The 27,863-nt window shown below is 36.9% G+C and overlaps 1 protein-coding gene across 1 annotated transcript in view; it reads right to left on the bottom strand.

Moving 5' to 3' along the window:
- Positions 1 to 1,659: 1,659 nt before the first annotated feature.
- Positions 1,660 to 27,863, bottom strand: part of ESCO2 (establishment of sister chromatid cohesion N-acetyltransferase 2) — a 29,641-nt gene continuing 3,437 nt past the window's right edge. Inside the window, exons 3-11 of the mRNA XM_019440855.2 lie at positions 27,019 to 27,832; positions 19,193 to 19,286; positions 15,484 to 15,541; positions 11,950 to 12,073; positions 11,042 to 11,173; positions 9,831 to 9,920; positions 9,056 to 9,199; positions 5,938 to 6,104; positions 1,660 to 3,177 (exon numbers count right to left, since the gene is read on the bottom strand). Of these exons, the coding sequence (XP_019296400.2) occupies positions 3,045 to 3,177; positions 5,938 to 6,104; positions 9,056 to 9,199; positions 9,831 to 9,920; positions 11,042 to 11,173; positions 11,950 to 12,073; positions 15,484 to 15,541; positions 19,193 to 19,286; positions 27,019 to 27,832 (1,756 nt within the window). The 3' untranslated portion in view covers positions 1,660 to 3,044. The remainder of the gene's footprint in view (positions 3,178 to 5,937; positions 6,105 to 9,055; positions 9,200 to 9,830; positions 9,921 to 11,041; positions 11,174 to 11,949; positions 12,074 to 15,483; positions 15,542 to 19,192; positions 19,287 to 27,018; positions 27,833 to 27,863) is intronic.

Genomic DNA, 27,863 nt, shown 5'->3' with positions numbered 1-27,863 from the left:
ACAGATTTTTTTTTTAATTGGTGATGGCTTTTTGAGGATCTTAAACCGATTGTAAACTGTACATGCAAATGCAAAGGATCAAGAATAGTCAAAATACTCCCGGAGAGAAAAAAGGTGGAAGAATTTACAATACCAACTTCAGGAATCTGATAACACAATGTGGTACTGGTGTAAGGATGACCAGCGAGGCTAGAGGGAATAAACAGGCAGAAAGAGACCCATACGTTGGACGCAGTTTATCACAAAGGTAGCATATAATATTAGGCAAAGGTAGCAATGCTTATCATCAGTAGTATAGATTATGGTATTTTTTTTAACATTTATTCATTTTTGAGAGAGAGCATGAGTGGAGGAGGAGCAGAGGGAGAGGGAGACACAGAACCTGAAGCAGGCTCCAGGCTCTGAGCTGTCAGCACAGAGCCTGATGTGGGGCTCGAACTCAAGGACCGCGAGATCACGACCTGAGCCGAAGTCGGATGCTCAACCGACTGAGCCACTCAGCCACCCCAATAAATTATGGTATATTCTTTTAATGGAATATACAACCATGAAAATGGGTGTCAACTAGACAGAATAACATGGATGCATCTTGACAACATACTCAATTTATATTAAGCTCAAAACCAGACGAAACTTTTAGACATCAAAAGGTAGTTACATTTGGGGAAAATGATGATTAAAGAGAATGTGTGGCGGACTCTGGGCAGCTGGCAGTGTTTTACTTTTTTGACCTGGGTAGTAATTACGAAGGCGTTGATAATGGAGATGTCCATTTTAGCTTTACAGGAAAACCGCAAAGAGAATTCCCATATACCCCACACCTAGCCTCCCCTATTACCCACGTCTTACATTAGTATATTTGTCACAATTAACATACCAATGAGCCAATACTGACACACTAATGAAGGTATACTTGATTCAGATTTATTTTGCCCTTCTGTGCCGGGACGCTGCGTTACATTTAGCTGTCGTGTCTCTGTGGCTATGATAATTTCTCAGGCTTTCCTTGTTTTTTTTTTTTTTGTTTTTTGAAGCTTTTATTTTTTTTTAGAGCAATTTTAAGTTCACAGCAAAATCAGAGGAAGCAGAGATTTACCACACAAACCCTTTGCCCCTCACATGCATGGCCCCCACTACCAACATCCCACCACTAGGGACACTTGTTGCAACTGATGAACCTACGTTGACAAATCGGGTTTCTTTACTCTTGGTGTTGTCCGTTCTATGGGTTTGGACAACGTTAGAGATGGACCCGTTTACAGTATCCTGCACAGTACTTTCCCTGCCCTCAAAGTCCCGTGCCCCACCTAGTTATCCTCCACTCCCCTCGAGCTCCTGAGCTTCTCACTGTCTCCAGTTTTGTCTTTTCCAGAATATCATACAGTGGGAATCATACAGTCTGCAGCCTTTTCACATTGGCTTCTTTCACTCAGTAATATTAAGTTTCCTATGTGCCTTTTTGTGGCTGACACCTTGGCTGCCTCCAAGTTTTGGCAATTATGAATAAAGCTGCTATAAACATCCAGTGTGCAGGTTTTCGTGTTGGCTATATTTTCAATGATTGGTTTTTGGAATCAAGGAGCATGTACTGTTTTTATAATCACAAAAATACAGAAAAAATCAATACATTTGGTTGTATAAAAAAATAGACAAAGAGAATATTGAGAAGAATTTTAATTGATTCATCACAAAAGCACTGAGCAAGCAAAATAATGTTAATAAAAATTTTTAAATAAAATATTTAAAACAAAAACAGCAGTGCAGAAAACAGCATTAAAATGTTTGCAAAATTACATCTTAACACTTCCATATTCTTTCTGGAATGCAGGCTTTTAAATTTTGGAAACATGTTACCTTACAGGCAAATAAAAGAATGCACGTGAACAGATTCTACCGAGTTATAACCTGGAAAACTACTTCCCTAGCGTCTTACCACCAGACAGCAGTTGAGTGATTTTTAGAATCAAAACAATATGAGTAATTCTTTGCTCTTCAAAGAAAGTATCCAAGAATTATACTAGAAAAATGTGTGCATACGGAGGTGTATTTACATAATGTTATCACGAGTTCTCCGGCCTAGATATATTCATTTACTAACCTCAGTTATATTACTATAAAATAGTAATAGTTCTATCACTATTCATTTTGTCACCACCTTTGCCAGATGTCTCAGAACAAGATGTATTTTAAACATGCAAAAATATTAAAAATGTAACCATATGAATCATCTAAACGAAATGGGCATCTATTGTGTTAATGACATCAATCCCCAGTAACAAGTGTACTAAAGATTAGTACAGTTAGCATTTTCACACTGAAATGAATGAAATGACAATAGTGCAATTACTACGGTTAATTTTAATTGAATCTGATGACAAGTATGTCTTGATTGATATGATTTGCAAAAAGATTAAAACATTAAGCTACAGAATTCTGTTCTACATCAAAGGATATGGAAATTTTGCCCATTCTTTATTTACCATAAAGATGGGAAAGCCCTATTACAAATTAAAAATTCGAAACACTTTCTAAATATTTTGAAACTCAGTTGCTACAGCCAATACCTATAAACTAAAAATTTTGTGTACAGAATTTGGGAATTACCATTAAAGATTGGGCATGGAAATTATTTGCCTATCTTTAAATTTTATTTGCTTCTGATGGGGCATGAGGTAATCCCTGTGCAAAAGTGTGCTTCATAAGAGAGAAATGGCCACATTTCTGTGGAAACCACCTTGCTTTGTCAATGTTTCGATGAAGGAGGCATGTCATTTTCCAGTTAGAGCTATCAAGTTTCATAATTAAGTATTCCAATGCTAGTCAGTATATATTATCCAAAGACTTTTCCTTTTTTTGAGTCCCCAGATACTTTTCAACAAATTTATCCCTCACTTTTTGATTCATAATAAAACTAATACAGGTTTATGTGTATATATGTGTGTCTTAGTATTTTTATTTTGGTATCTATGAAATAGTTCATATTATAGGATATGGGGCTGTCTGAAATCGTCCACACAGTAACTGTTCTATAGTAGAGACTGGCTTTAACTATTAAAATTATATACAAGGAAATTAGGGGTGTTGCAGTATTTGGTTGCAAATAACTTGCCATCTGGTGTTGGGTCAGAAAATGCTATTTCATCAGTCTTGAGAAAACAGCCAAACATGAAGCAATTCCTAAAAAAGAGGAAAAGACAATTTAACAATGGAACTAATTTAAAATTCTGATTAAACATTAGCATACGTATTTTAAAGCAGTCCAAATATACAATTTTGATCTCTTTAAGCACTTTTTTTTTTGGTTTATTTATTTTGAGAGAGAGAGTATACGGGAGGGTCAGAGAGAGAGGGAGAGAGAAAGAGAGAGAAAGGAGATGAAGACAAAAGAGCTAGGACAACTACATGCAATGTGATCTAGACAGGAAAAAGAAATGCTATGACGGACGCGGAGACACATGACAAAACTGATATATGGACCATACAGTAGAGGAAAGCATTACATCAACACTAAACACCCAGTATTTGATAACTCAAGTATGCTTACATGAGGAAAGATCTTTGGACTTAAGAAATACACGCTGAAGTACGAGGGACTAAAGGGGCGTAATATACATACCTTACCTTTAAATAATTCAAGAAGAAAGTAGATGTTAAAACTTGATGAATTTGGGCAAAGGTAAATAAGGGCTTCTTTTTCTATTCTTGCACTTTTTTATAGGTTTTATTTATTTTTGAGAGAGAGAGAGGCAGAACACAAGCAGGGAGGGGCAGAGGGAGAGGGAGACACAGAATCCGAAGCAGGCTCCAGGCTCCGAGCAGTCAGCACTGAGCCCGACACAGGCCTTCAACTCACCGACTGTGAGGTCATGACCTGAGCCAAAGTTGGACACTTAACCAACTGAGCCACCCAGGCACGCCACAGGTTTGAAATTTTAAAAATATAAAATTAAAGATTGGATTCAATTAGAAGTTAAGATTTAAGTATATGGTATACTATATAATTTCACACAAAGTTTATGGCTGAATTTACTAGAATCCAAAGCAAAATACTGGTTTGATTAAATAGAGCTTACTGTCTCACTTATAAAGTGACATCAGTTATAGAAAGAACATGAGATCTGTGGGTTTGAGTCCTAACTCTGTCCTTTTACTAGCCTGTCTGTGTAAACGTGTACTAATAATCCCTGGTGAGCCTCTGTTGCTTCTTATGTAAAACAACTAGGGGCGATATTCTACCTTTGTAAGGATTTAAACATATTTTGCCTGTATAAACCAGAGAGAATGAAGCCTAAGGCCCCTCATACAGGATAGCTGCCACTTATGTTACCTGTATTTCAACTCACAGATGTGAGAAAAGAGATGTGTTCTCAGATGCATGTTTTTATTTCTCCTTTAAGGGAAACTTCTGCTTATAGATAACCTACTTACTGCCTTAGTACCCGACGTATGATCTACACTCATCACCACCTGAGAGCATATCAGGAATGCAGAATCTCAGGCCCCACTCCAACCTACTCAATTACACCTGCATTTTAACAAGATCCTCAGGTGATTCCTATGCACTTTTAAGTTTGAGAAGCATTGGACTACTACTGCCTGGTGGAACTACTTTAGATACTGGTATTTCCCATGCCAAATTTGTATCTCTTAGTATAAAATATTTAACATAAAATATAAAAAATAGAGGTACTTCGGGGCACCTGCGTGGCTCAGTTGGTTAAGCATCCGACTTTGGCTCAGGTCAAGATCTCGTAGTTCACAAGTTTAAGCCCCCACATCGGGCTCTGTGCTGACAATTCAGAGCCTGGAACCTGCTTCTGATTCTGTGTCTCCCTCTCTCTTTGCCCCTCCCCCGCTTATGCTCTCTCTCTCAAACATTCAAAAAATAGAGATTTTTCATAATTAACTATCAAATAAAATCATTATAGACACTAATTCTCACTACTCCCCTTTATAAGGTATGTGCAGGTGACTAGGATTATGGCCCAACACTGGATCCCACAGCGGTCTTGGGTGTTCTTCCCTAAAAAGCGTACAGGACTCATAAGACTAGATCACTCCTCAAAGTATGGTCCCTGGATTGTAACCTGTTCTCTTAAGTATAGAGGTCGAGAGAGTAAGTGTTGTGAAACGAAACTCATCCATCCAACCTAGATCAGGTATGTTAACGAGCAAGTAAGTCATATCACTAACAGTTTAGTGAGTATGAAGTGGTATCTCACCATGGTTTTGGTTTGCGAATCCTTGGTGGCAGCCATATGTATTTCAAAGAAGAACTGTGTATTGGAATCCTTTGCCCATCTTTAATTGGGCCATTTGTCTTTTTATTGTTGTATAGTAAAAGTTCTTTTATATATACTGGTTATACTGGACTCTTATTAGATGAATTTCTCCCATTTTGTGGGTTGCCTGGCTAACTCATTTTTACATTTAGTTAGATTTATAAGTCTTCATCAATTACTGAGTCACACAGTAGTCAATGAACAATGAATGTACAATTTCTGTAGCTTTTTTAAGCCTGCATTTTGTTTGTATAAATTATATTTATTGCAATGTTAAAGTTCACATTTGCTGAATCTAATAAAAATGGGGACTTGTATTTCTCATTTTTTTATTTTGTTTTCCTATTTCATTTTCTAGCAATTCATTTTCATTTTATTAAAGTGTTGCTCTGCAATTAAACTCGTCTTTCACCACAGGTGGTTTAATAAGCACTGGGCTACAATGTTTCACATTTGGAATGTTGTGCCCTAAACTGAGTACATCTAGTGTATTTGCTTGTTTGTTTTCCAGTGCCATTGCTGGCCTTAGCCTGACTTTGGCAGTATTTAAACAGAAGTGTCTTTATAACATCATTCCCTTTGACTCATAAACCAGGAAAGGTTCTGGGAAAGCCAATCTGGGTCTAGATCCATTTTATTTTATTTTATTTCTTACCTGAGAGTATCCACCAGTCGTCTTGCAATGCGCTTTCTTCGTTTCAGTCTGAAGACCCAGATTCTACTTATTCCACAGACTGCAGGTTCTGGTACATCTGAACATTGCCAAGCCCGATGACATTCTTTAGAGCTTGGACCCGTTGGTTCGGACAGGACACGGAAGGCCTACAATGATAATACAGACGCATCTAGAGCTAATAGTACAGTTGAGTTCACATTTCTTTGTAAAAACCATTCCTCAAACAAGACTTAAGTATCTAAAATTAATCTTATTACCTTCACCAAAAATGTTAAAATTCTGATACTTCCTAGATTCTTATCCACTTATAGTCACACAATGCATGGGGGCACCTGGGTGGCTCAGTCGGTTAAGCATCCAACTCTTGATTTTGGCTCAGGTCATGAGATCAAACACCGCATTGGGCTTTGTGCTGTCAGGGCAGAACCTGCTTGGGACTCTCTCTCCCCCTCTCTGCCCCTCCCCTGTGTGCAAGCTCCCTCTCTCTCTCTCTCTTTCTCTGGAAATAAATAAATATGGTCACACAATGCTTAAAAAAATACTGGTGTTGAGATATTCCCATATTCCAGTGGATTACATACCATTATGAAACTTCCTTCTTCTATTGATTAAAAAATTATAAAAATCAGACTCTTACTTTTAATATAGTACATAAACTTCTCCCATTCTCTCCAGTCTAAACTGCATTTATTTATGATATCCTAAAAAAAAATGATAACACTAAAGATTTTTGCATATTAACTATGAAATTTGGGTGGTATTTAAGGATCTTTAAAATAGTACAGAGGATCCATGTATCCTTCATCTGGCTTCCTCCAATGATTATATATTCTATAGGTGCAGTACAATACCAAAACCAAGGGATTAACATAGGTATAATGTTTGCATATATTCCCATGTCACGGAACAACTTATCACATCTGTATCCATAACCAGCATACAGAGCTACTGGATCATCTCAAGGATCTTTCTCTTGTTGTCTCTGTGTAATAATGTCCACCTTTTCCCTCAACCATCTCTAAGCCCTGGCAACCTCAATCTATTCTCTAACTCTATAATTCTGTTATTTTGAGGATGCCATATAAATGGCAGCATACATCATGTGATCTTTGGAGATTGGCTTTTTTCACTAGCACAATGCCCTTGACGTCTGTCCAAGTTGTTGCATATATCAACAGTTTGTTCCTTTTTATTTGCTAATATTCCATTGAATGGATGTACCAGTTTGAGTGATCATTCACCTACTGAAGAACAGTTTCTTTGTTTCTAGGCTTTGACCACTACCAAAAAAGCTGCTATAAACTTTCAGGAATGGGCTTTTGTGTAGAGTAGGTTTTCATTTCTCTGGGATAAATAACCAGAAGTAGGACTGCTGGGTCATATAAATGTAGGATTAGTTTTTTAAGAAACTGTCAAACATTTTGTAGTCCTAACATTTTATGTTCTCTCCAACAATGTCTAAAAGATCTAGTTTTCCCTGCAGCCTTGCCAGCATTTGATATTGTCACTATTTTTTATCTTTTTTTGAGAGACAGAGAGGAAGAGAGAGAATCTTAAGCAGGTTCCACACTCAGCGTGGAGTCCAATATGGGGCTCCATCCCATGACCCTGAGATTGTGACAAGAGCCAAAATCAAGAGTCAGACACTCAACCGACTGAGCCACCCAGGTGCCTTGTCACTATTTTTTAATATAGCTGCTCTGATAGGTGGGTACTTAAGTTTTAACTACCATCAAGAAAACATTGCTCTTGAAATATGAAAAAGTAGAAGAGAATATATGTTATTTAGCTATATTTGCTTATTATCACTACATAAATAGTCTAGTTCTTTAGAATAAAAGGCCAAATTGACTACTAATACAAACCAGCTGCTTTTCTCTCCAGCTTCTGAAAAACACACGAGGGACACTATATTGTGTGTGTGTGTGTGTGTGTGTGTGTATACATATAGGTATATATATATATGTATATGTATGTATATATGTATGTATATGTATATATGGTGAAAAAAGAGAAAATAAGGAAGAGTAATAAAGATAGTAGAAATGAGGGAAGAAAGGGAACCACTTACACAAAGGTAAAAAATTTATGCTAGTATCATTTTCAGATGTATTGAGAAATCAAATATTTTTAAAAGGAAGGAGACCTAAGTGTGGGATCCTATAAAGTCAGGTAAAAAGAACACCTCTGAACTATAATTCTCCTTTGCTAAAGATTATACTATAAGCTCCTTGAAGGCAAAAACTCTCTCTATTCTAGAAAAAAAGCTGGCAACCTTTTTCTGTAAAGGGCCAAGTTATAAATATTTTAGGTTCACTGGGCCATGTGATCTGTTATACCTGTTATAAAAACAACCAGATAATATGGAAATAAATAAGCATATCTCTGTTCTAATGAAACTTTATAAAACAAGTGGTGGGCCACACATGGCCCAGGCGCTGAAGTTTGCCAACTCCTCTTCCAGAACATTGCTCATTAGTACCTAAAATAGATTCTAATTAAGGGACAATAATTATTTTGCCAAATATATTAACCTGCACTAAGCCACATCCTCAATATCTGGGCTCTACAGATTTGCTTATTTAAAATCACTAGTCCAGGTATGGAAATGACTACATGAACACAGGACAGACTTACTTATCCTGCTTTTATATACAGCAAAATACCAAATATGATAGAAATAAATGACTTCAATTATCTATATGGTCCAGGATACTTTAGCAGGGGAAAATGCCATCAATGGTAGCATTTTTTTATTATTATTATTTTTTAAGTTTACCTATTTATTTTAAGAGAGAGAGGGGGGGGGGGAGGGAGGGAGGGAGGGAGGAAGGGAATGAGCAGGGGTGGGGCAGAGAGAGGAGAGACAGAATCCCAAGCAGGCTCCACACTGTCAGCACAGAGCCCAATGCAGGGCTTGAACTCACAAACCACGAGATCATGACCCGAGCCAAAACCAAGAGTTGGACACTTAGCCAACTGAGCCACCCAGGCACCCCATCAATGGTAGCATTCTTAACTGCTTATTGAAGCCTTCACCCAATTACTTTATTTTGCTCACACATTATGCCAATAATTTAAAAGACATATACCACACCTGTTTGATGGGCTCTGCAATTAAACACCCAACTACTCTCTTTTCATCAGATATGAAGAGAAGAGTCTTGGTTTTGTTTGGACATCTGGGAACAACTTGGTGGAAGCCCAATTCATTATCAACAAGTTCCTGGACATCTTCTACCTAATGATGTTAAAAAACAAAAGAGATAAATTTGTTTTAAAAAGAACGGAAACTATATATACATTTATGTACAGAAAATGTGTACCTTTTACCTCTATTTCCTAAATTTGCACATCCCCAAAATTATTTTACTACTGATGCATGTATCTGCCACTTTGAAAACAGAGTCTGAAAATCCTATTTTAAAGAGCACTTTCAGCAGAAAGAAATGCAGATGCCTAGGGGGAGTAAGGGGTGGGAAGTGCCAAAACAGATTTTGTTTCAGCTTTATTCAATGTGCACTGAATACATCCAGCCCATGAGACACGCAGTAACAACATAAGAGAGAGACTCTGGGGTCATTAATTTCTCAATACTGAAAAATTTAGTTTATCTTTCACAAGTGAAGACGAAGGTAAAAGATAAGCAATAGAGCCTTATCTGTTCTCTTAAATCTTTGACTGTCACTTCATCTTGTAATTCTAAATTTAGTTTTGTATAAACCACTATGAATTTGACGCCTGCATGAGAACCAGAATCACCAGAATGAATTAGCTATCAGCAAAGGGATTTTACACTTCAACATGGGTTGAATTCTTGGTGAGAGGAGAGGGAGTAGGAGAACAAGGATTAAGAAACTAATGTTCCATACCTTTCTGATAGCATAACTCGGATCATGTGGCAGGACTAACAAAATTTTCCCATCCCAAAACTGTGCTACTATACGTTCTTTTTTCCAGCCCTGACGAAAGAAAAAAAACTCAGTTTAATCTGAAGAGAGAGAACACACACACACACACACACACACACACACACACACACACAAAACCATTAAACAATTTGGTCTAGAGAGGACAAAAAGATGAACAATGAATGATGCGAAAAAGGACAAAATCTGACTAAAGGAATGTGGGAAGGGAAGTAAAAGATGCCTGAAATAAAGTACCTGTCCTCAACAGACTGACTGACACCCTACGTGCTGGGAGACATTTATATTATCTACTATAAAATAATGGAAAGTCAATTAAGAGGACTTCATAAGAATATAGAGAAAAAATGATGAATTATTAGGAGTGGGAAGGTAGAAGAGGGCTAGGATAAGCAGAGTTTTAATAAACCACACTAAAAATATTATAGGAAAAAAAAAAGAAATGCATTTGAATAGCAGGTAGAACATAAAGGACAACAGGATGCATGATACCAGAAACGTGCTTGATGAAAAGGTGGGACCTCTCCTTTCAGAAAAGAAAAAGCCTGGAGAAATCACAGAAAAGCGGTTTTTCTAACCCTATCTACAAAGAATACTCCTAATAACGTGAGGAGGTATGGGGAAGTAGGGTCTCCTCAAGTCTTTGAGTTTTATATCCTAATTGTGCAGCTCCGCTCAAAAGGCTAGAGTTAAGGATGAAGGGTGTTCACTCAACCTAGAACAACACTTATATCAGGATAGAAAGTCTGAAATGGCACTTTTATTAAAAGTTAGCTTTTGGGGCGCCTGGGTGGCTCAGTCGGTTAAACATCTAACTTTGGCTCAGGTCATGATCTCGCAGTTCGTGGGTTCGGGCCCCATGTTGGGCTCCGTGCTGACAGCTCAGAGCCTGGAGTCTGATTCGGATTCTGTGTCTCCCTCTCTCTCTCTGCCCCTCCCCTGCTGACACTCTGTCTGTTTTTCAAAAATAAATAAATGTTAAAAAAGAAAAACTTTTTAAGTTAGCTTTTAAGTACCATCAGCCTCAAATATTAAGACAACAAAACTGTAGATGATATTTAAAGATACAGATCTTCCAATATTTAAGCAAAAGAAATGTACCTTTTAAACCAGTTTTACTTTTAGAACAAATTGAAAGACTGTTTTTGACTTACTGTATATTTGATCCCCTCCAGAAATCTGTGGTGATGCTGGACATGTTGCATTTCATCCTCAGGGCTGGATGCGGTGTAGATCATGCCACAGGACTTACACATGGTGGCTCCAAAATGTTTCTGACCTGCGTCCTGTAATTGGGAAAAGAACAAGTCCATCTAAACACATCACAAATAGCTCTATATTTAGTTCATGTAACCATTCATTCAAATTTCTCCCTATTTTTCTTTTATGCTGGCACAAGTGAAATACTAAATGAAAGTCTGGTTACTATGTCCCCTCCCTCCACCTCCTAAACAAAATGGAATGAGAAGAACCTAAAAATGCAATAAACTGATGCAAGAAGTGAAATGGTCTCTTTGATGGTATAAAAAAAAAATCAAGATTCTTTCGCTTGACCCATAGTTCTAAGAAGGAATCAAATCAAATCATAAAGATAATGGCTAAGATGAACAATAGAGCATAATTATTAAGCTCTTAAGTGAAGAGACCTGAAAAAGCCTTGTTTCAAAGACGCAGGGCAAAAATCCCAGGACTTGTATATTCATTATATAGTGTTTTTCCTTAAGTGATTAGGAATATTAAAATTCTTTGCCCCAAAAGTTGATAAAAAATAAATACAGTACATAATAAAAGTTCAGAAAAGCACAGATAAATTCATAAATATAGAAAAATCAGGAATATTCACTGTCATGGCTTATTAACTTCCATTCTATCTCATAACACATTGCCCAACACTATCAGTTTGAAAATCTACTTGACTAGTTTAAATGCTACCACTACAACAAAGCTGGCATATACACAACTCAGAATGTCTATAGACCATGTTAACTCTGCTAAGACAACATGTCTGCCTTCATGTTCTACATGAGAGCCACATACAGGAGGAGCTTTTAAATTTACTCACAATGATGAGCTGGTCTTTTGTTTCTTTATTTGTATCTCTAGTATTAGTACTTTTCTGTGTATTGATCTGTTTCAAGAGGTTAGCAGATATGATGGATCCCACAGAAGACTGTTCAACTAAAGATCTTTGAAATAAAAGTTAATAAACATTATTTAATAAATTGAAATGTCTGAGAAATTACGATGAAAACAGCTATGTCTATAACATTTGCAGAGCACCTTGCAATTTTTAATGCCTTCTATTGACAATAACTTAATGAAGCAATAGGGCTCAGAACAACGAGAAACCGGAGGCCCACTCAGAGAGGATCAATAACTTACCCAAGGTAACTAATAAAGAATAGCAGTTGACTTAACTCTTAAAAAGTGATTTTATTTTATTTTTTGCTTTACCAAATTTTAGGGCAATGCTTACCCTAAGCATAAAGAAATCCCTGTAACGCCACAGCAAATAAGAAGATTCTATTCTTGAATCTCACAGTTCCACAGGAAGTCAGCTACCAGTATATTATATCCAACAACTCTATACTTGGGCAGTGAGTGAGGTTAATATATTCACTTGTCCTCACACCTAAAGCATCACCCCACTATTTTCAAACTTAGGAAAAAAATATTTTGGCTGGATAGATGTTGTTGAGGCAACCTGTTCCAATTAGGAAAGAATGTGGGGACTGGCCTAAAGAGGTGGTAAACTGGAGGCTCTTGGGCCAAATACAGCTCACAGATATGTTTTGATTGGCTTACAGTGTTTAAAACTGTGGATTAGGGGTGCCTGGGTGGCTTGGTCGGTTAAGCGTCCGACTTCGGCTCAGGTCATGATCTCATGGTCCGTGAGTTCGAGCCCCGCATTGGGCTCTGTGCTGACAGCTCAGAGCCTGGAGCCTGCTTCCGATTCTGTGTCTCCCTCTCTCTCTGCCCCTCCCCTGTTCATGCTCTGTCTCTCTCTGTCTCAAAAATAAATAAACGTTAAAAAAAAATTAAAAAAATAAATAAATAAAACTGTGGATTAGCTACCAATATTTTAAAATCTAGAGATCTCACTTAAAAATGTGTATTTCCAATATTGCAAGAGACACTGTAAGATCACCAGACCATTATTTCTTCAAAGAATGTAACTAACACAATGCATGCTCTTTTATTTGAGGTATGCATTCCCCATTTGGCTCCAATCTCCACCCAATCTCTATAGGCCCTGAGTTTGTAACCCAAGTCTTATAATAAAAGGACCTTTGTTTTCCAAGGACCAAAGGAATAAAAATCTGTGGAGAGTAGAGGTTTAAAAAAAAAAAAAAAAAAAAAAGGCAAGGAAAAAAAAACAGGTGACCAAAGCAAGAGATTCAGAGAAAACTCACAAGAAAAAAAAAAAGAAAAAACACTAGAAAAATAAGTGTCCAGTGTTTTTTAAACTAAGCCAAACTATCCTGTCATTTGACGGTAAGAAATTTATTTTACATTATGACCAATATAGATACACATATAAAACTAAAACCACAAAGTTTTACTAAATAACTTACTGTTAATAAATAACTGTGAGAGATACAGTATTCCATTAAAAAAAAATGCTGGACATGACGCTCTTGAACTGCTTTGACAAACCACTAATGGTATGTGCCCGTAACACAAAACACACTCTCTAGGCTGCTTGACTCGTGCCGTTTATACAACCTTTGCTGAGTAACTCAGCAAATTCCCATCCCTGCATGTATGACCACAATCTCTTTATTTCTATCTTAGCAATTTTAACATTTTATTATAATGCCCGTCCTCCTCTAATCATAACTTCCATGATAGGACCATGTGTTATTTATTTTCACATCTCCAAAACTCAGTATAATAGTTCAATATCATATAGCACTCTATAAATGTTTGCCAAATGAGTGAATAAACAAAAAATGAATGTGAGACAATGAACCTGGAGAATCTGTAATCTGCCTAAAGTAAAAGTCATAGATTAAACCACAAGTGATTGACGAGATCTGACCCTTTGGGTCCTACATAAAGAGAAATTTCAAACAATCCAACCAATAGTATTCTCATATCTCCTTAGGCTAGATTAATTAGTTTATACACTTATATCAGCTAATTGTGGTAGATTTCAATCCTCAATAAATAGTCATGAAAGAAGACATAGATGAAAAAACAGAAAGGTGCAAAAAACTAGGAACATGGCCTTTAAAGAGGGAAAGTTGCTACCCAACCCAATTTCTGAGGTGATGGAGGTACCCTAAAAGTAGAACTCAGCTAGAAAGTTCCTTGCTCAATACATACAGTTATTTATCATCAAGGGGGACAGAAGTACCAAAACTACTTAGGAAGATGTTAAGACCATAAGATACTTCTTTGCCAGAGCTTTCTAGCCTATTGTTCTCACATTCATGCTTCTCCTCTTCCCAGTCTTAGCTTTGACCAGCATAGTGGCAGCTTCAACCAGGATTTTTTTTTTTATGAAATTTATTGTCAAATTGGTTTCCATACAACACCCAGTGCTCATCCCAACAGGTGCCCTCCTCAATATCCATCACCCACCCACCCCTCCCTCCCACCCCCCCATCAACCCTCAGTTTGTTCTCATTTTTTAGGAGTCTCTTATGTTTTGGCTCCCTCCCTCTCTAACCATTTTTTTTTTCTTCCCCTCCCCCATGGTCTTCTGTTAAGTTTCTCAGGATCCACATAGGAGTGAAAACATATGGAATCTGTCCTTCTCTGTATGACTTATTTCACTTAGCATAAGACTCTCCAGTTCCATCCATGTTGCTACAAAAGGCCATATTTCATTCTTTCTCATTGCCACGTAGTATTCCATTGTGTATATAAACCACAATTTCTTTATCCATTCGTCAGTTGATGAACATTTAGTTAGGCTCTTTCCATAATTTAGCTATTGTTGAGAGTGTTGCTATAAACATTGGGGTACAAGTTCCCCTATGCATCAGTACTCCTGTATCCCTTTTTAGCCAGGATTTCTAACAGCACTAAAGCTGCTGTAAGTTACTCACTCCTCTGGCCAGTTTCCTAGTCTATAAAATGGGGTAACACTGGTACCTACATCATGAGGTTGTAAATGCTCATTGAACATGAACTATCATTAATATACTATCACCCAGGAAAGGCAATACAGCTGAATGGGCTTTAATTCAGATACGGATTCTAGTGGCTGCTAAGAGCTGTTGCTTCTAAGCGATGTGAATTACTATCAGTTTCCTCAGCTGAAAATGGAATTATTAATAGTATCGATCTTCTGGGCTGTTCTAAGAATCAAGTGAAATAATGGATATAAACTATTTATTATAGGTCAGGTACTGTATAAAAATGTTAGCAATTATTATCACTCAAACCCATAAAGATATTTCCCTTCTCTTAACTCTTAGGTTCTTATGAAGTTTCTAGGAGAGGGCCTGATTTCATCTTATTCTCAATATCCCCTTAGTGGGGAGGAAAAAAAAATACTCTCCAAATTACATAGTGCAAGAAAGAAAGATACCCAGAAGGACTCAATTAAATAAACCTTAAACATTAAAACAAGAGCAATCCTTACCTTTTTGTATTGACTGAAGACACACTGAAGATCGGGTAGACAACAGAATCAGGAGAAACTGGTTGGGGAAAAAAATGACAGTAATTTTGTATTATAAAATAAACTCAAAGCTTTAAATCATAAAACTTTAAATGTTAATAAGACCTAAATACTGAAATCACTTGATTTCAAGACTTAACAAATAATCAACACAGTATGGTCTAGATCAATGGAACAAAATAGAGAGCCCCAACCACACCCACGCACATACAGTCAACTGATTTTTGACAGAGAAAAAGTAATTAAATGGAGAAAGGAGAGTCGACAGATGTGCTGGAACAATTGGACAGTCATATGCAAAAAAAAAAAAAAAAAAAAAAAAAACCCCAACAACACTCTTCTATAGAAATTAACTCACCATGGGTCACAGATCTATTTGTAAAGTGTAGAACTATATAACTTCTAGAAGAAAATGCGAGCGAAAACTCCACAACAACTTGGGTTTGGATATGTTTTTACATATAACACCAAAAGCACAGTACATGAAAGAAAATATTAAGTTGAACTTTATAAATTTATACATCAGCCATGACGTTGAGGGATCCCAGGATGGAATGCACACTGTGACGAATGAATCTAACTGTATTAGAACAGGGTGGCATGACCGCGATGAAGGAGGTAGGGGAAGAATGGGCAGGTGACCTAAATATCTTTATCAAACTGTGTTTTAATTAGAAATTATAAGGCTAAAGACAAAAGGACTGTAAATATTAGACTCTAACTGGTAAATATTTCTCACAGGAGTATGAACTAACGATTCTGAAACTATTGTGCAGGTGTACTGGGACTGAACAATTAAGTGGGTGGGTAATGAATAGTGGAAAGGTTTTTCCCTGTCTAAGGGAAGCCATGGATAAACAAGAAAGGATGGGATAAACCCTGTGGTATTGGATTAGAGACCGGGACAGCAAATTTGAACTTAGGTTTATTTAGTATATGTACAGATGGAGAGATACAGAAACAATTATAGATGTGTGCATACATGGTATGCATATGTATATTTCCTAGCTCTGTTTCCTGAGAAGGCCTAGAAGCAGTAACACTCCAGAGCAGTGAGCACACTAAGAACAGATCTTGGTTTCTAAATAGAAGCCTAACAGAACACACCAGTTTCCTGGGAGAAATGGCTGATTCTAGGACTGGGGCAGAGAAAATACAACATGAGGCTGGAATACCCTGTAGTGCCAGAAAATAAAGAAGTGCTCAAAAGAAACAAAGGACAAGGCATGCCAAAGAGGATGACTTGAAAAGATGTCCCATTGGTAAAAACTAGAACAATGTGAACAGAACAAATAATGTAGTATTGGATTACAACCCAAAATAAAAATATTCATGAGTCCATACTATTAAGTGTCCATGACTCCATTTACTTCAAGATGGAGGAAACAATTAGGAGAAAAGAGACAACACTTCTTTACATAAGAATTCCAAATAATATATGTGAATATCTCCACTCCCCCAGAAGATGGAGCTTAATCCCCTCCATGAAAGGATGGGCTAGACTTGGTGACTTACTTCCAAAGAACAGAGTATGGAAAAGGAGTAAGAGTGACTTTACAGTAGAGAAACCTGACAAACTTGACCTTGACCAAGTGATGTCACATGGACATCTATAATGTCATATGGACATCAGTACCCCCAATCCAGTGTGGTGAGAAGGGTACTTCACGTCAGGGGCATTCTTTCCCCAAACCCATTAACTCCATTCTATTGATGAGAAAAGATCAGACAAACCAAGATTCAGGGCCATGATACAGGATAACTGGCCAGTACTCAAGAATGTCAAAATCATGAAAAACATGGAACAAGGAAAAGACTGAGAAAATGTCACAGACCGAAGGACACTATGGAGACATAACTAAAGGCGATGTGGTCCCTGGACTGGATTGTAGAACAGAAAGAGGGCATTGATGAAAAACTGCTGAACTCCAAATAAAGTCTAGAGCTTAGTTAATAGTAATGTACTAGTATCAGTCTCTTAGTTTTGACAAAAGTACAATGTTGACATCAGATAGTAACAATGGGAGAAATGAGGGGAGTAATATACAGGAACTCTCTGTACTGTCTTTATAACTTTTCTATAAATCTAAAATTATTACAAAATAAAAGTCCTATTAAAAAAAAAAAAGCCAAAGTTAAAATAGTAGTTGTTTAGAGAAAAATAGGGGACAAGCGGGCTACTGAGTAAAAAGCAAACTTTTAACTTTGCATTGAAAAATAGAGCTCATTCTCTAGAAACAAGGCCAAGACAGGTCTGATCTGCTGTGGGTTAGTTACTTAACCTAAGTCTGTTTCCTCTTCTATAAAATGGGCATACGAACTCATTTCCTAAGGTTGTGAGAAATGATAAACTGTAATTATTGCTACAATCCTTTACCATTTGTACAGTACCTTTATGAATTTTGCCATATCCTTGTGCCATCTGTATTATTTTTTGTTCATGAAATGTTTTTCTTTAAATGGACTTTAGTATACTGACATAAATCTATTTTCATTTTTTTTTCACTTTTTTTTTATTTTTTGAGAGAGAGAGAGAGAGAAAGAGAAATCCCAAGTAGGGTCTGCACTCTCAGCACAGAGCCCGATGTGCTGACCCATGAACTCTGAGATCATGACCTGAACCAAAGTCAAGAGTTGGTTGCTTAACCATCTGAGCCACCCAGGCACGCCTAAAATAAATTTATTTTAAAAGCAAACTTTATTAACTACTGTAAAGAGAAAGCCACTGTTGTTCTGTTACATGTTCTATTAGGTCAGTAATAGCACAACCCATAGGAAACATAACACATACTAACACTTAGCACTGCCTGGTACATATTCAGCACCTAGTAAATACTAGTTATTAACAGGGTATCTCATAATTATCATTATGAACAATCCTTCTCTATATATATCATTAGGTCCTCTTAAGGGCTATTGCTCCAGACTATGCTCTTTGTTTTATCTGTTTTCTTCCTGTGAACTGCAGTTTTCTCACTGTAATCAATATATATACACTCCAAGAATTTTAATTTATTTTCAAACTTACAGCTATAACCAACAAAGTAAAGTTATCCAGAATCTGGTTGGTAAGTAGAATGTTAACCTCTGTGTATATTCATGGTTTAGTAAATACTGTTTAATTGAACAATGACATTACAAGTTAGTAATGGGATTTCAGAACTAAGAGAAATTTAAAAATGAAGACTAGAGATCTCATCCCTAGACCACATAGTTAATTAGTGGCAGACCTAGACAAAATCCCAAGGTTCCTGATGCCCAAGTGTCCTTTTGATGGCTTCATAAATTATGCTTACTTACAGTAGAGTTTTGATGATGAATATATAGCATAAATTGTTTTTACTCCTTTCTATTATTTTGGGTAAAAGACAGGTAGGGTAGGTGTAATGAAAAGACCAAGTTCTAGGGAGCTTAAGTACCCTGGCTATATCCCATAGACCAATTATGCATCAGTATTTTGTCTTAAATTCCAGCCTAAGGTCTCCTTACCTTCCTCGTTTTCAAACTGCACTACACTGCTTACTACAGAAAACAGTGTCACTGAGATAAACATAAAGATACAAATAGAAGTACACATACTGAATAAAAAAAAAAAACATTATTGTACAGAATTCCGTATCGACACATGTAATAATTACATGAACTCATTTTGAGAAGTTTTCTTACTTACCCGCCTTGTTTTCACTGAGAGAATCTTCTGAAGGAAAACATTTATTTTCATTAGGTTTACATTCTCTTGAAGAAACTACTCCACCTGATGAATCCTGAAAATGAATAGGGAAAATTAAAAAAAACTCTAATTCTTAACGATTTTCTATTTCATGAACGGATCCCCACAGATCTATTTCTAAAACAAAATATCTAGTTTATTACAAATTACACTTTTTAACTGACTTTAAATCCTCAACTTTCAGACTATTTTAAGGATAATTTCCCCTATATTTATGAAATGTACATAACAGAGTGTGCATATTTAATTCTGTCAAAACATCTATTTCCTGATAGAGATAACAGGATGAAGACTACAGAACATTCCTTCTATGATAATAAGTAAAAAAACAAAAAAAAACAAAAAAAAAAACAAAAAAAAAAAAACAAAACCCCAAACAATTAGTAAAAATGGCAAAAATTTCCCCAGCAGCCACCAAATTGGAAGGGACAACCTTCTGTCATAAGCTTTAAAAACAGGCAGCCAAGGAAAGAAAAAGAACATTCTGGACTAGCTGGAGAGGCTTCTAAATCCCACTTGTTGGGCAGTAGCAGGGAAGTGGGAAAGACAAAGGGAAAGCATTCTGAAATATTTCACTAACACTACTAATTTGGTGAGACTTAAGAGAATATACAGCTTGGGATAAAAGGGAAAAAAAAAACAAACTTTTGATTAAAAAAGAACTCCTGGGGCGCCTGGGTGGCTCAGCTGGTTGGGTGTCCAACTTTGGCTCAGGTCATGATCTCACAGCTTGGGGGTTGGAGCCCCTCGTTGGGCTCTATGCTGACAGCTCAGAGCCTGGAGCCTGCTTCGGATTCTGTGCCTCCCTCTCTCTCTGCCCCTCCCCTGCTCACACTCTGTCTCTCTCTCTCTCTCAGAAATAAGTAAACATTAAAAAAAAAATTAAAAAAAAAAAGAACTCCTATTCAAGACCATTACAGCTCAGCAGAGATGGGACAACACAACAGTTTGCCATTTCTCAGGGCTCCATGAGTTGGGGAAAGGTGATGTACCCTCTAATGAAAAGAGGAGTCATCCTTAGCTAGGAGAGATGAATACTAGTAGTGGGTGTTTAACAAAATCTTAAGAATCTTGAGCAGAGTGGGGTGCCTAGGTGGCTCAGTCGGTTAAGTGTCCAACTCTTGATTTCAGCTCAGGTGATGATCTCACAGTTGGCTGAGTTCGAGCCCCGCATCGGGCTCTGCAATGACAGTGTGGAGCCTGCTTGGGATTTTCTCTCTCGCTCTCTCTCTCTGTCCCTCCCCCGTTTGTGCTCTCTCAAAATAAATAAATAAACTTTAAAAAAAAAATCTTGAGCTGAGCTCAGTTCCACAAATGTAAGATGATCAAAGCCTAGGTTCTCAAAAATTACTGAAAACTAGACAGAACCCAGTACCTAGCCCCCTGAAAATGAAGTTTAAAAAACAAAGTGTTTTTTAAGAAGAGAGTTTTTTAAGAAGAGAGTGTTGCAGAGAATTCATCATGTCACTGTATAAAGATCGTATCTTCATCACCAAATAGAGAGAAAACTAACTAGGAGATGGATGGGTGGAAATGCAGACAGCAACCCACCCACCACTTTGTTTTGCTAAACTAAGAATTTTAGTGCAAATTGTACATTTAAAAAAAATTGACGTGCATTTATGTGAAGTGCAGATATATCAGTTTTGATAAACTTATACACTCATATCACCAAAAATCCAATCAAGACACAGGGGTGTTTTTTGGTAGAAAAAAATACGAAGAATGAATAAAATCGGAGTGTCATGGCTTAGCCATCAAGAACATGTTCCATTTAACAATATACTTGGCAATACTTGATAAGCAGGCAGAAATATTTAGTAGGGATTGCAAACTTAAATGCCTACAAGGACAGCAGGTAAGTGAAATTGATTCATAGCACAACTGGACTGATCTAAATACATATACACATGTTGACTTAGTGGAGCTCATACCTGTCAAATGGTAGCCTGATAATCTGTCCCAAGAGTTTGCTATAGAGGAATGAAAGCTTAGCTTGGTCAGATTTCCATTTTTCATGATACATCAGACTTCAACTTTCATGAAACACCATTTCTTTAGAATGCTGGCTCAATTTTTTTTTTTTTTTTTTTTTTTGTTAAACATTATGTAAGCCTAGCAAAACACCCACGTGCTGGATGTGGCCTACTGGCCACCAATTTATAATTTTTGCTACTGAGACTTGAAATTTAGATGACTACAAGAGGTAGCAACTGGGGTTGAATTTGAGAGGAGGCAATAAGAACGATAATGAGAGGAGGTGGTGAGGAGGGCAAGGACTGTAGAGTTTGAACTGCTCAATAAATAAGCCTCAGAATGTACTGAACAGCATGTGAAAGCCTATCATTTCTCTAGCTGCATAAGTTGTGACGAGTATAAACAAGTCACCACAGACATGCAAGCCCCAAACTGGGAGACAGCCTTTCTTAAAGTCTCAATTGCTTTCTGCCCCAGGTACCTGGGGTGGGGGAAACTTTCCTCTGGTAAGATTACTGATAAGAGGTCAATAATAGAAGTGTCAGACCCACACGGTCTGTTAGGGTAGCCACCAGTCACAAGTAGCTAAGAAGAATTTGCAACATGGCTAGTTCCAACTGGGATATGGTGCAAGTGAAAATAAACATGGGCTTGAAGGACTTAGTACCAAAAACAGAATTTAAAATATCTCACTAATCACTCACTCTAAACGTCAATGGATTCAATGCTCCAATCAAAAGACATAGGGTAACAGAATGGATAAGAAAACAAGATCCATCTACATGCTGTTTACAAGAGACCCACTTCAGACCTAAAGACACCTTCAGATTGAAAATAAGGGGATGGAGAACCATCTATCATGCTAATGGTCAACAAAAGAAAGCTGGAGTAGCTATACTTATATCAGACAATCTAGACTTTGAAATAAAGACTGTATCAAGAGATGCAGAAGGGCATTATATCATAATCAAGGGGTCTATCCACCAAGAAGACCTAACAATTGTAAACATTTATGCGCCAAATGTGAAAGCACCCAAATATATAAGTCAATTAATCACAAACATAAACTCACTGATAGTAATACCATCATAGTAGGAGACTTCAACACCCCACTCACAGCAATGGACAGATCATCTAATAAAAAAATCAACAAGGAAACAATGGTTTTGAATGACACACTGGACCAGATAGACTTACAGATATATTCAGAACATTTCATCCTAAAGCAGCAAAATATATATTCTTCTCCAGTGCACATGGAATGGTCTCCAGAATAGACCATATACTGGGACACAAATCAGCCCTTTAAGTAAGTACAAAAAGATCAAGATCATATCGTGCATATTTTCAGACCACAACGTTATGAGACTTGAAATCAACCACAAGAAAAAATTTGGAAAGGTAACAAATACTTGGAGACTGAAGAACATCCTACTAAAGAATGAATGGGCTAACCAAGCAGTTAAAGAGGAAAGTAAAAAGTATATGGAAGTCAATGAAAATGATAACACCACAACCCAAAACCTCTGGGATGCAGCAAAGGTGGTCATAAGAGGAAGTATATAGCAATCCAGGCCTTCCTAAAGAAGGAAGAACGATCTCAGATACACAACTTAACCTTACGCCTTAAGGAGATGGAAAAAGAACAGCAAATAAAACCCAAAACCAGCAGAAGACAGGAGATAATAAAGATTAGAGCAGAAACTAATGCTATCGAAACCAAAAAAAAAAAACAGTAGAACAGATCAATGACCAGAAGCTGGTTCTTTGAAAGAATTAACAAAATTGATAAACCACTAGCCAGTTTGATCAAAAAGAAAAAGGAAAGGACCCAAATAAATAAAATCAAGAATGAAAGAGGAGAGATGACCACCAACACAACAGAAATAAAAACAATAATAAGAGAATATTATGAGCAATTATATGCCAATAAAATGGGTAATCTGGAAGAAAAGGACAAATTCCTAGAAATATATACACTACCAAAACTGAAACAGGAAGAAATAGAAAATTTGAACAGACCCATAACCAGTAAGGAAATCGAATTCGTAATCAAAAATCTGCCAAAAAACAAGAGTCCAGGGCCAGATGGTTTTCCAGAGGAATTCTACCAAACATTTAAGGAAGAGTTAACACCTATTCTCTCGAAACTGTTCACAAAAATAGAAATGGAAGGAAAACTTCCAAACTCTTTCTATGAAGCCAGCATTACCTTGATTCCAAAACCAGATAGAGACCACACTAAAAAGGAGAACTATAGACCAATTTCTCTGATGAACATGGATGCAAAAATCCTCAACAAGATATTAGCCAACCAGATTCAACAATACATTAAAAAAATTATTCACCACGACCAAACGGGATTTATACCTGTGATGCAGGGCTGGTTCAATATCTGGAAAACAACGTGATTCATCACATCAATAAAAGAAAGGACAAGAATCATATGATCCTCTGAACAGACGCAGAGAAAGCATTTGACAAAATACAGCATCCTTTCTTGATAAAAACCCTCAAGAAAGTAGGGATAGAAGGAGCATACCTCGAGATCATAAAAGCCATATATAAACGACCCAATGCTAATATCATCCTCAATGGGGAAAAACTGAGAGCTTTCCCCCTAAGGTCAGGAACAAGACAGGGATGTCCACTCTCGCCACTGTTATTCAACACAGTATTGGAAGTCTTAGCCTCTGTAATCAGACAACACAAAGAAATAAAAGGCATCCAAATCGGCCAGGAGGAGGTCAAACTTTCACTCTTCATAGATGACATGATACTCTATATGGAAAACCCAAAAGATTCCACCAAAAAAACTGCTAGAATTGATTCATGAATTCAGCAAAGTTGCAGGATATAAAATCAATGCACAGAAATCAGTTGCATTCCTATACACCAACAATGAAGCAACAGAAAGAGAAATCAAGGAACTGATCCCATTTACAGTTGCACAAAAAACCATAAAATACCTAGGAATAAATCTAACCAAAGAGGTGAAAAATCTATACACTGAAAACTATAGAAAGCTCATGAAAGAAATTGAAGAAGTCACAAAGAAACGGAAAAAGATTCCATGCTCCTGGATAGGAAGAACAAATATTGTTAAAATGTCAATCCTACCCAAAGCAATCTACATACTCAATGCAATCCCTATCAAAGTAACACCAGCATTCCTCATAGAGCTAGAAAAAATAATCCTAAAATTTGTATGGAACCAGAAAAGACCCCGAATAGCCAAAGTGATCTTGAAAAAGAAAACCAAAGCAGGAGGCATCACAATCCCAGACTTCAAGCTATACTACAAAGCTGTAATCATCAAAACAGTATGGTACTGGCACAAGAACAGACACTTAGATCAATGGAACAGAATAGAGAACCCAGAAATGGACTCACAAACATTTGGCCAACTCATCTTTGACAGAGCAGGAAAGAATATCCAATGGAATAAAGACAGTCTCTTCAACAAGTGGTGCTGGGAAAACTGGAAAGTGACACGCAGAAGAATGAACGTGGACCACTTTCTTACACCATACACAAAAATAAACTCAAAATGGATAAAAGACCTAAATGTAAGACAGGAAGGCATCAAAATCCTCAAGGAGAAAGCAGGCAAAAACCTCTTTGATCTTGCCCGCAGCAACTTCTTATTCAACACATCTCCAGAGGCAAGGGAAACAAAAGCAAAAATGAACTACTGAGCCCTCATCAAAATAAAAAGCTTCTGCACAGTGAAGGAAACAATCAGCAAAACTAAAAGGCAACCAACCGAATGGGAGAAGATATCTGCAAATGACATATCAGATAAAGGGTTAGTATCCAAAATCTATAGAGAACTTATCAAATTCAACACCCAAAAAACAAATAATCCAGTGAAGAAATGGGCAAAAGACATGAACAGACACTTCTCCAAAGACATCCAGATGGCCAACCAACACATGAAAAAATGCTCAACATCACTCATCATCAGGGAAATACAAATCAAAACTACAGTGAGATACCACCTTACACTTGTCAGAATGGTTAACGTTAACAACTCAGGCAACAACAGATGTTGGCGAGGATGCCAAGAAACAGGATCTCTTTTGCATTGTTGGTGGCAATACAAACTGGTGCAGCCACTCTGGAAAACAGTATGGAGGTTCCTCAAAAAACTAAAAATAGAACTGCCCTACAACCTAGCAATTGCACTACCAGGCATTTATCCACAGGAGACAGGTGTGCTGTTTCAAAGGGACACATGCACCCCAATGTTTATAGCAGCACTATCAACAATAGACAAAGTATGGAAAGAGCCCAAATGTCCATCGATGGATGAATGGATAAAGAAGATGTGGTATATATATATGTGTGTATATATATATATGTACACACACACACACACACACACACACACACAACGGAGTATTATTACTCGGCAATCAAAAAGAATGAAATCTTGCCATTTGCAACTATGTGGATGGAACCAGAGGGTATTATGCTAAGTGAAATTAGTCAGAGAAAGACAAAAATCATATGACTTCATTCATATGAGGACTTTAAGAAACAAAACAGATGAACATAAGGGAAGGGAAACAAAAATAATATAAAAACAGGGAGGGGGACAAAACAGAAGAGACTCATAAATACGGAGAACAAACTGAGGGTTACTGGAGGGGTTGTGGGAGGGTATATGGGCTAAATGGGTAAGGGGCATTAAGGAATCTACTCCTGAAATCATTGTTGCACTCTATGCTAACTAATTTGGATGTAAATTTTAAAAAATAAAAAATAAAATTAAAAAAATACCTAATTACTTGTTATGATTATATTGAAATGGTAACATTTAAAATATATTGGGTTAAACATTTTTCACCTTTTTTTCCCCCTAGAAAATTGTAAATTTGGTATCCTATTTCTAGGAAACAACACTAGTCCAGGCTGGCTGTGTCAAATATGAGCAAGAACGAAAAAGCATAGAATGGCAACCATGAAAACATACTGCATAAAATAAACCAAAACCCAACTATACATGAGCAGTGATTATCTGTAGGTAGTGGGCTTACATAAAAAAAATTTTTAATACTTTCTGTCGTCTCTAAATTTTATGGAGGGGCACCTGGGTGGCTTAGTCAATTAAGTATCCGACATTGGCTCAGGTCATGATCTCACACTACATAGGTTCCAGTCCCACACTGGGCTCTGTGCTGACAGCTTAGAGCCTGGAGCCTGCTTCAGATTCTGTGTCTCCTTCTCTCTCTGCCCCTCCCCCGTTCGTGTTCCATCTTTCCCTCTTTCTCAAAAATAAATATTAAAAAAATTTTTTTTTAATTTAAATTTTGTGGAATAATCCAGTACTTTAAATAACAAGCTGAAACAAACAAAAAACAATTATGTCCATATGCTGGAAATCCACTACCTAAGTTTTGTTATTTCTACATTCTAAAAACACTACCAAATAAAAATTGCTAAGCTTCTCTGGATTTTAGTAATAAGGGGATTTAGTGAAATGTATACCTTAACGCAAAAAAATGTTGTAGGCTTCCTTAAGCCAAAAAAAGGAGAAAAGTCCCATCATTGCACCTGCCCTAAATTCTTTCTAGTGATTAAACTATATTATTTGGCTAATAAAAGCAGTCCTCTGGGCTGCAAAGACACCAAAATTTTGTTCAGCCATGTTATATATATATATCTATAGATACATCTATCTATCTATCTATATATATTTATAGATATATATATATCTTTGGTATATTGAAGTTTTTTCAGATAGTCAACTTAGTTTTTAAAGTGACATATTCGGTTTTCTTTACCTTTATTAATTTCTCTCCATTTTTACTTCTTGCACAAAGCAGTTCAACATTCGGTTCCTTTTCTAGTAACAAGCACTTTGGCACGTGCCTTGTCTCAAAACCTTTTCTTTTATGGACAGTCTCTACATCAGAATCTTCAGTCACTTCTGATGGATTCTTTTGCGTGAGTTCCAGTAATGGCTTGTTTTCTGAAGACAATTTTCTAAGACAGGACTTTTTCCTAACAAAAAAGGCCGCTCCACCCTGGAGTGTAACTTGTGGTTTGACTTTTTGGCTTAGAACCCGAGGAGCATTCAGAGTATTTTCAGCTGAGTAATAATTATTCTCTTTCTCCACAACTGGCTTATAGGCCACTCGATTTTGCTTGGATTTTTTAGAATTCTTTGATACAGGCTTGATACATTTATATTTCGGTTGATATTTAGAAGTTAAACACTTTTGTGGCTTTTTGTTTATCTTCTTGGAGCAGACTGTCACAATGGGAAAAGATTTATCTTCATTATTAGTTTTTAGACAAATGGATCTACTCTCTTTTATCAGCTTTCTCTCTAATGGATTCAGATACCACTGATCTTTGTTGTAAAAGGATACAGTAGACACAGCAGATTTAAATGGTGAACCTTGATTTGCAGATGCCAATCTGGATTTTTCAGTTGTTTTGAGTGGACTTGAAATGAAATGGCCTTGCTGAGAGCAAAGTACCTTTTCTTCATTGCTATCACTGCTTTGGGAAATGTATTTTTGATCAGGTGATGGAAATACGTTTTCAGCAAAGTCCAAAATTAATTTCTTTGATGGGATGTCTGATAATAGGCTATGAAAAGAAACAAAGTCCATTGATAAGT

The sequence above is a fragment of the Panthera pardus genome, unplaced genomic scaffold (genome assembly GCF_024362965.1).
Source record: "Panthera pardus isolate Hobbes unplaced genomic scaffold, ASM2436296v1 HiC_scaffold_13, whole genome shotgun sequence".
Classification (NCBI taxonomy): domain Eukaryota; kingdom Metazoa; phylum Chordata; class Mammalia; order Carnivora; family Felidae; genus Panthera; species Panthera pardus.
The sequence above is the reverse complement of the archived record's forward strand: the minus strand, read 5'-3'. Positions and strand labels throughout refer to the sequence as shown.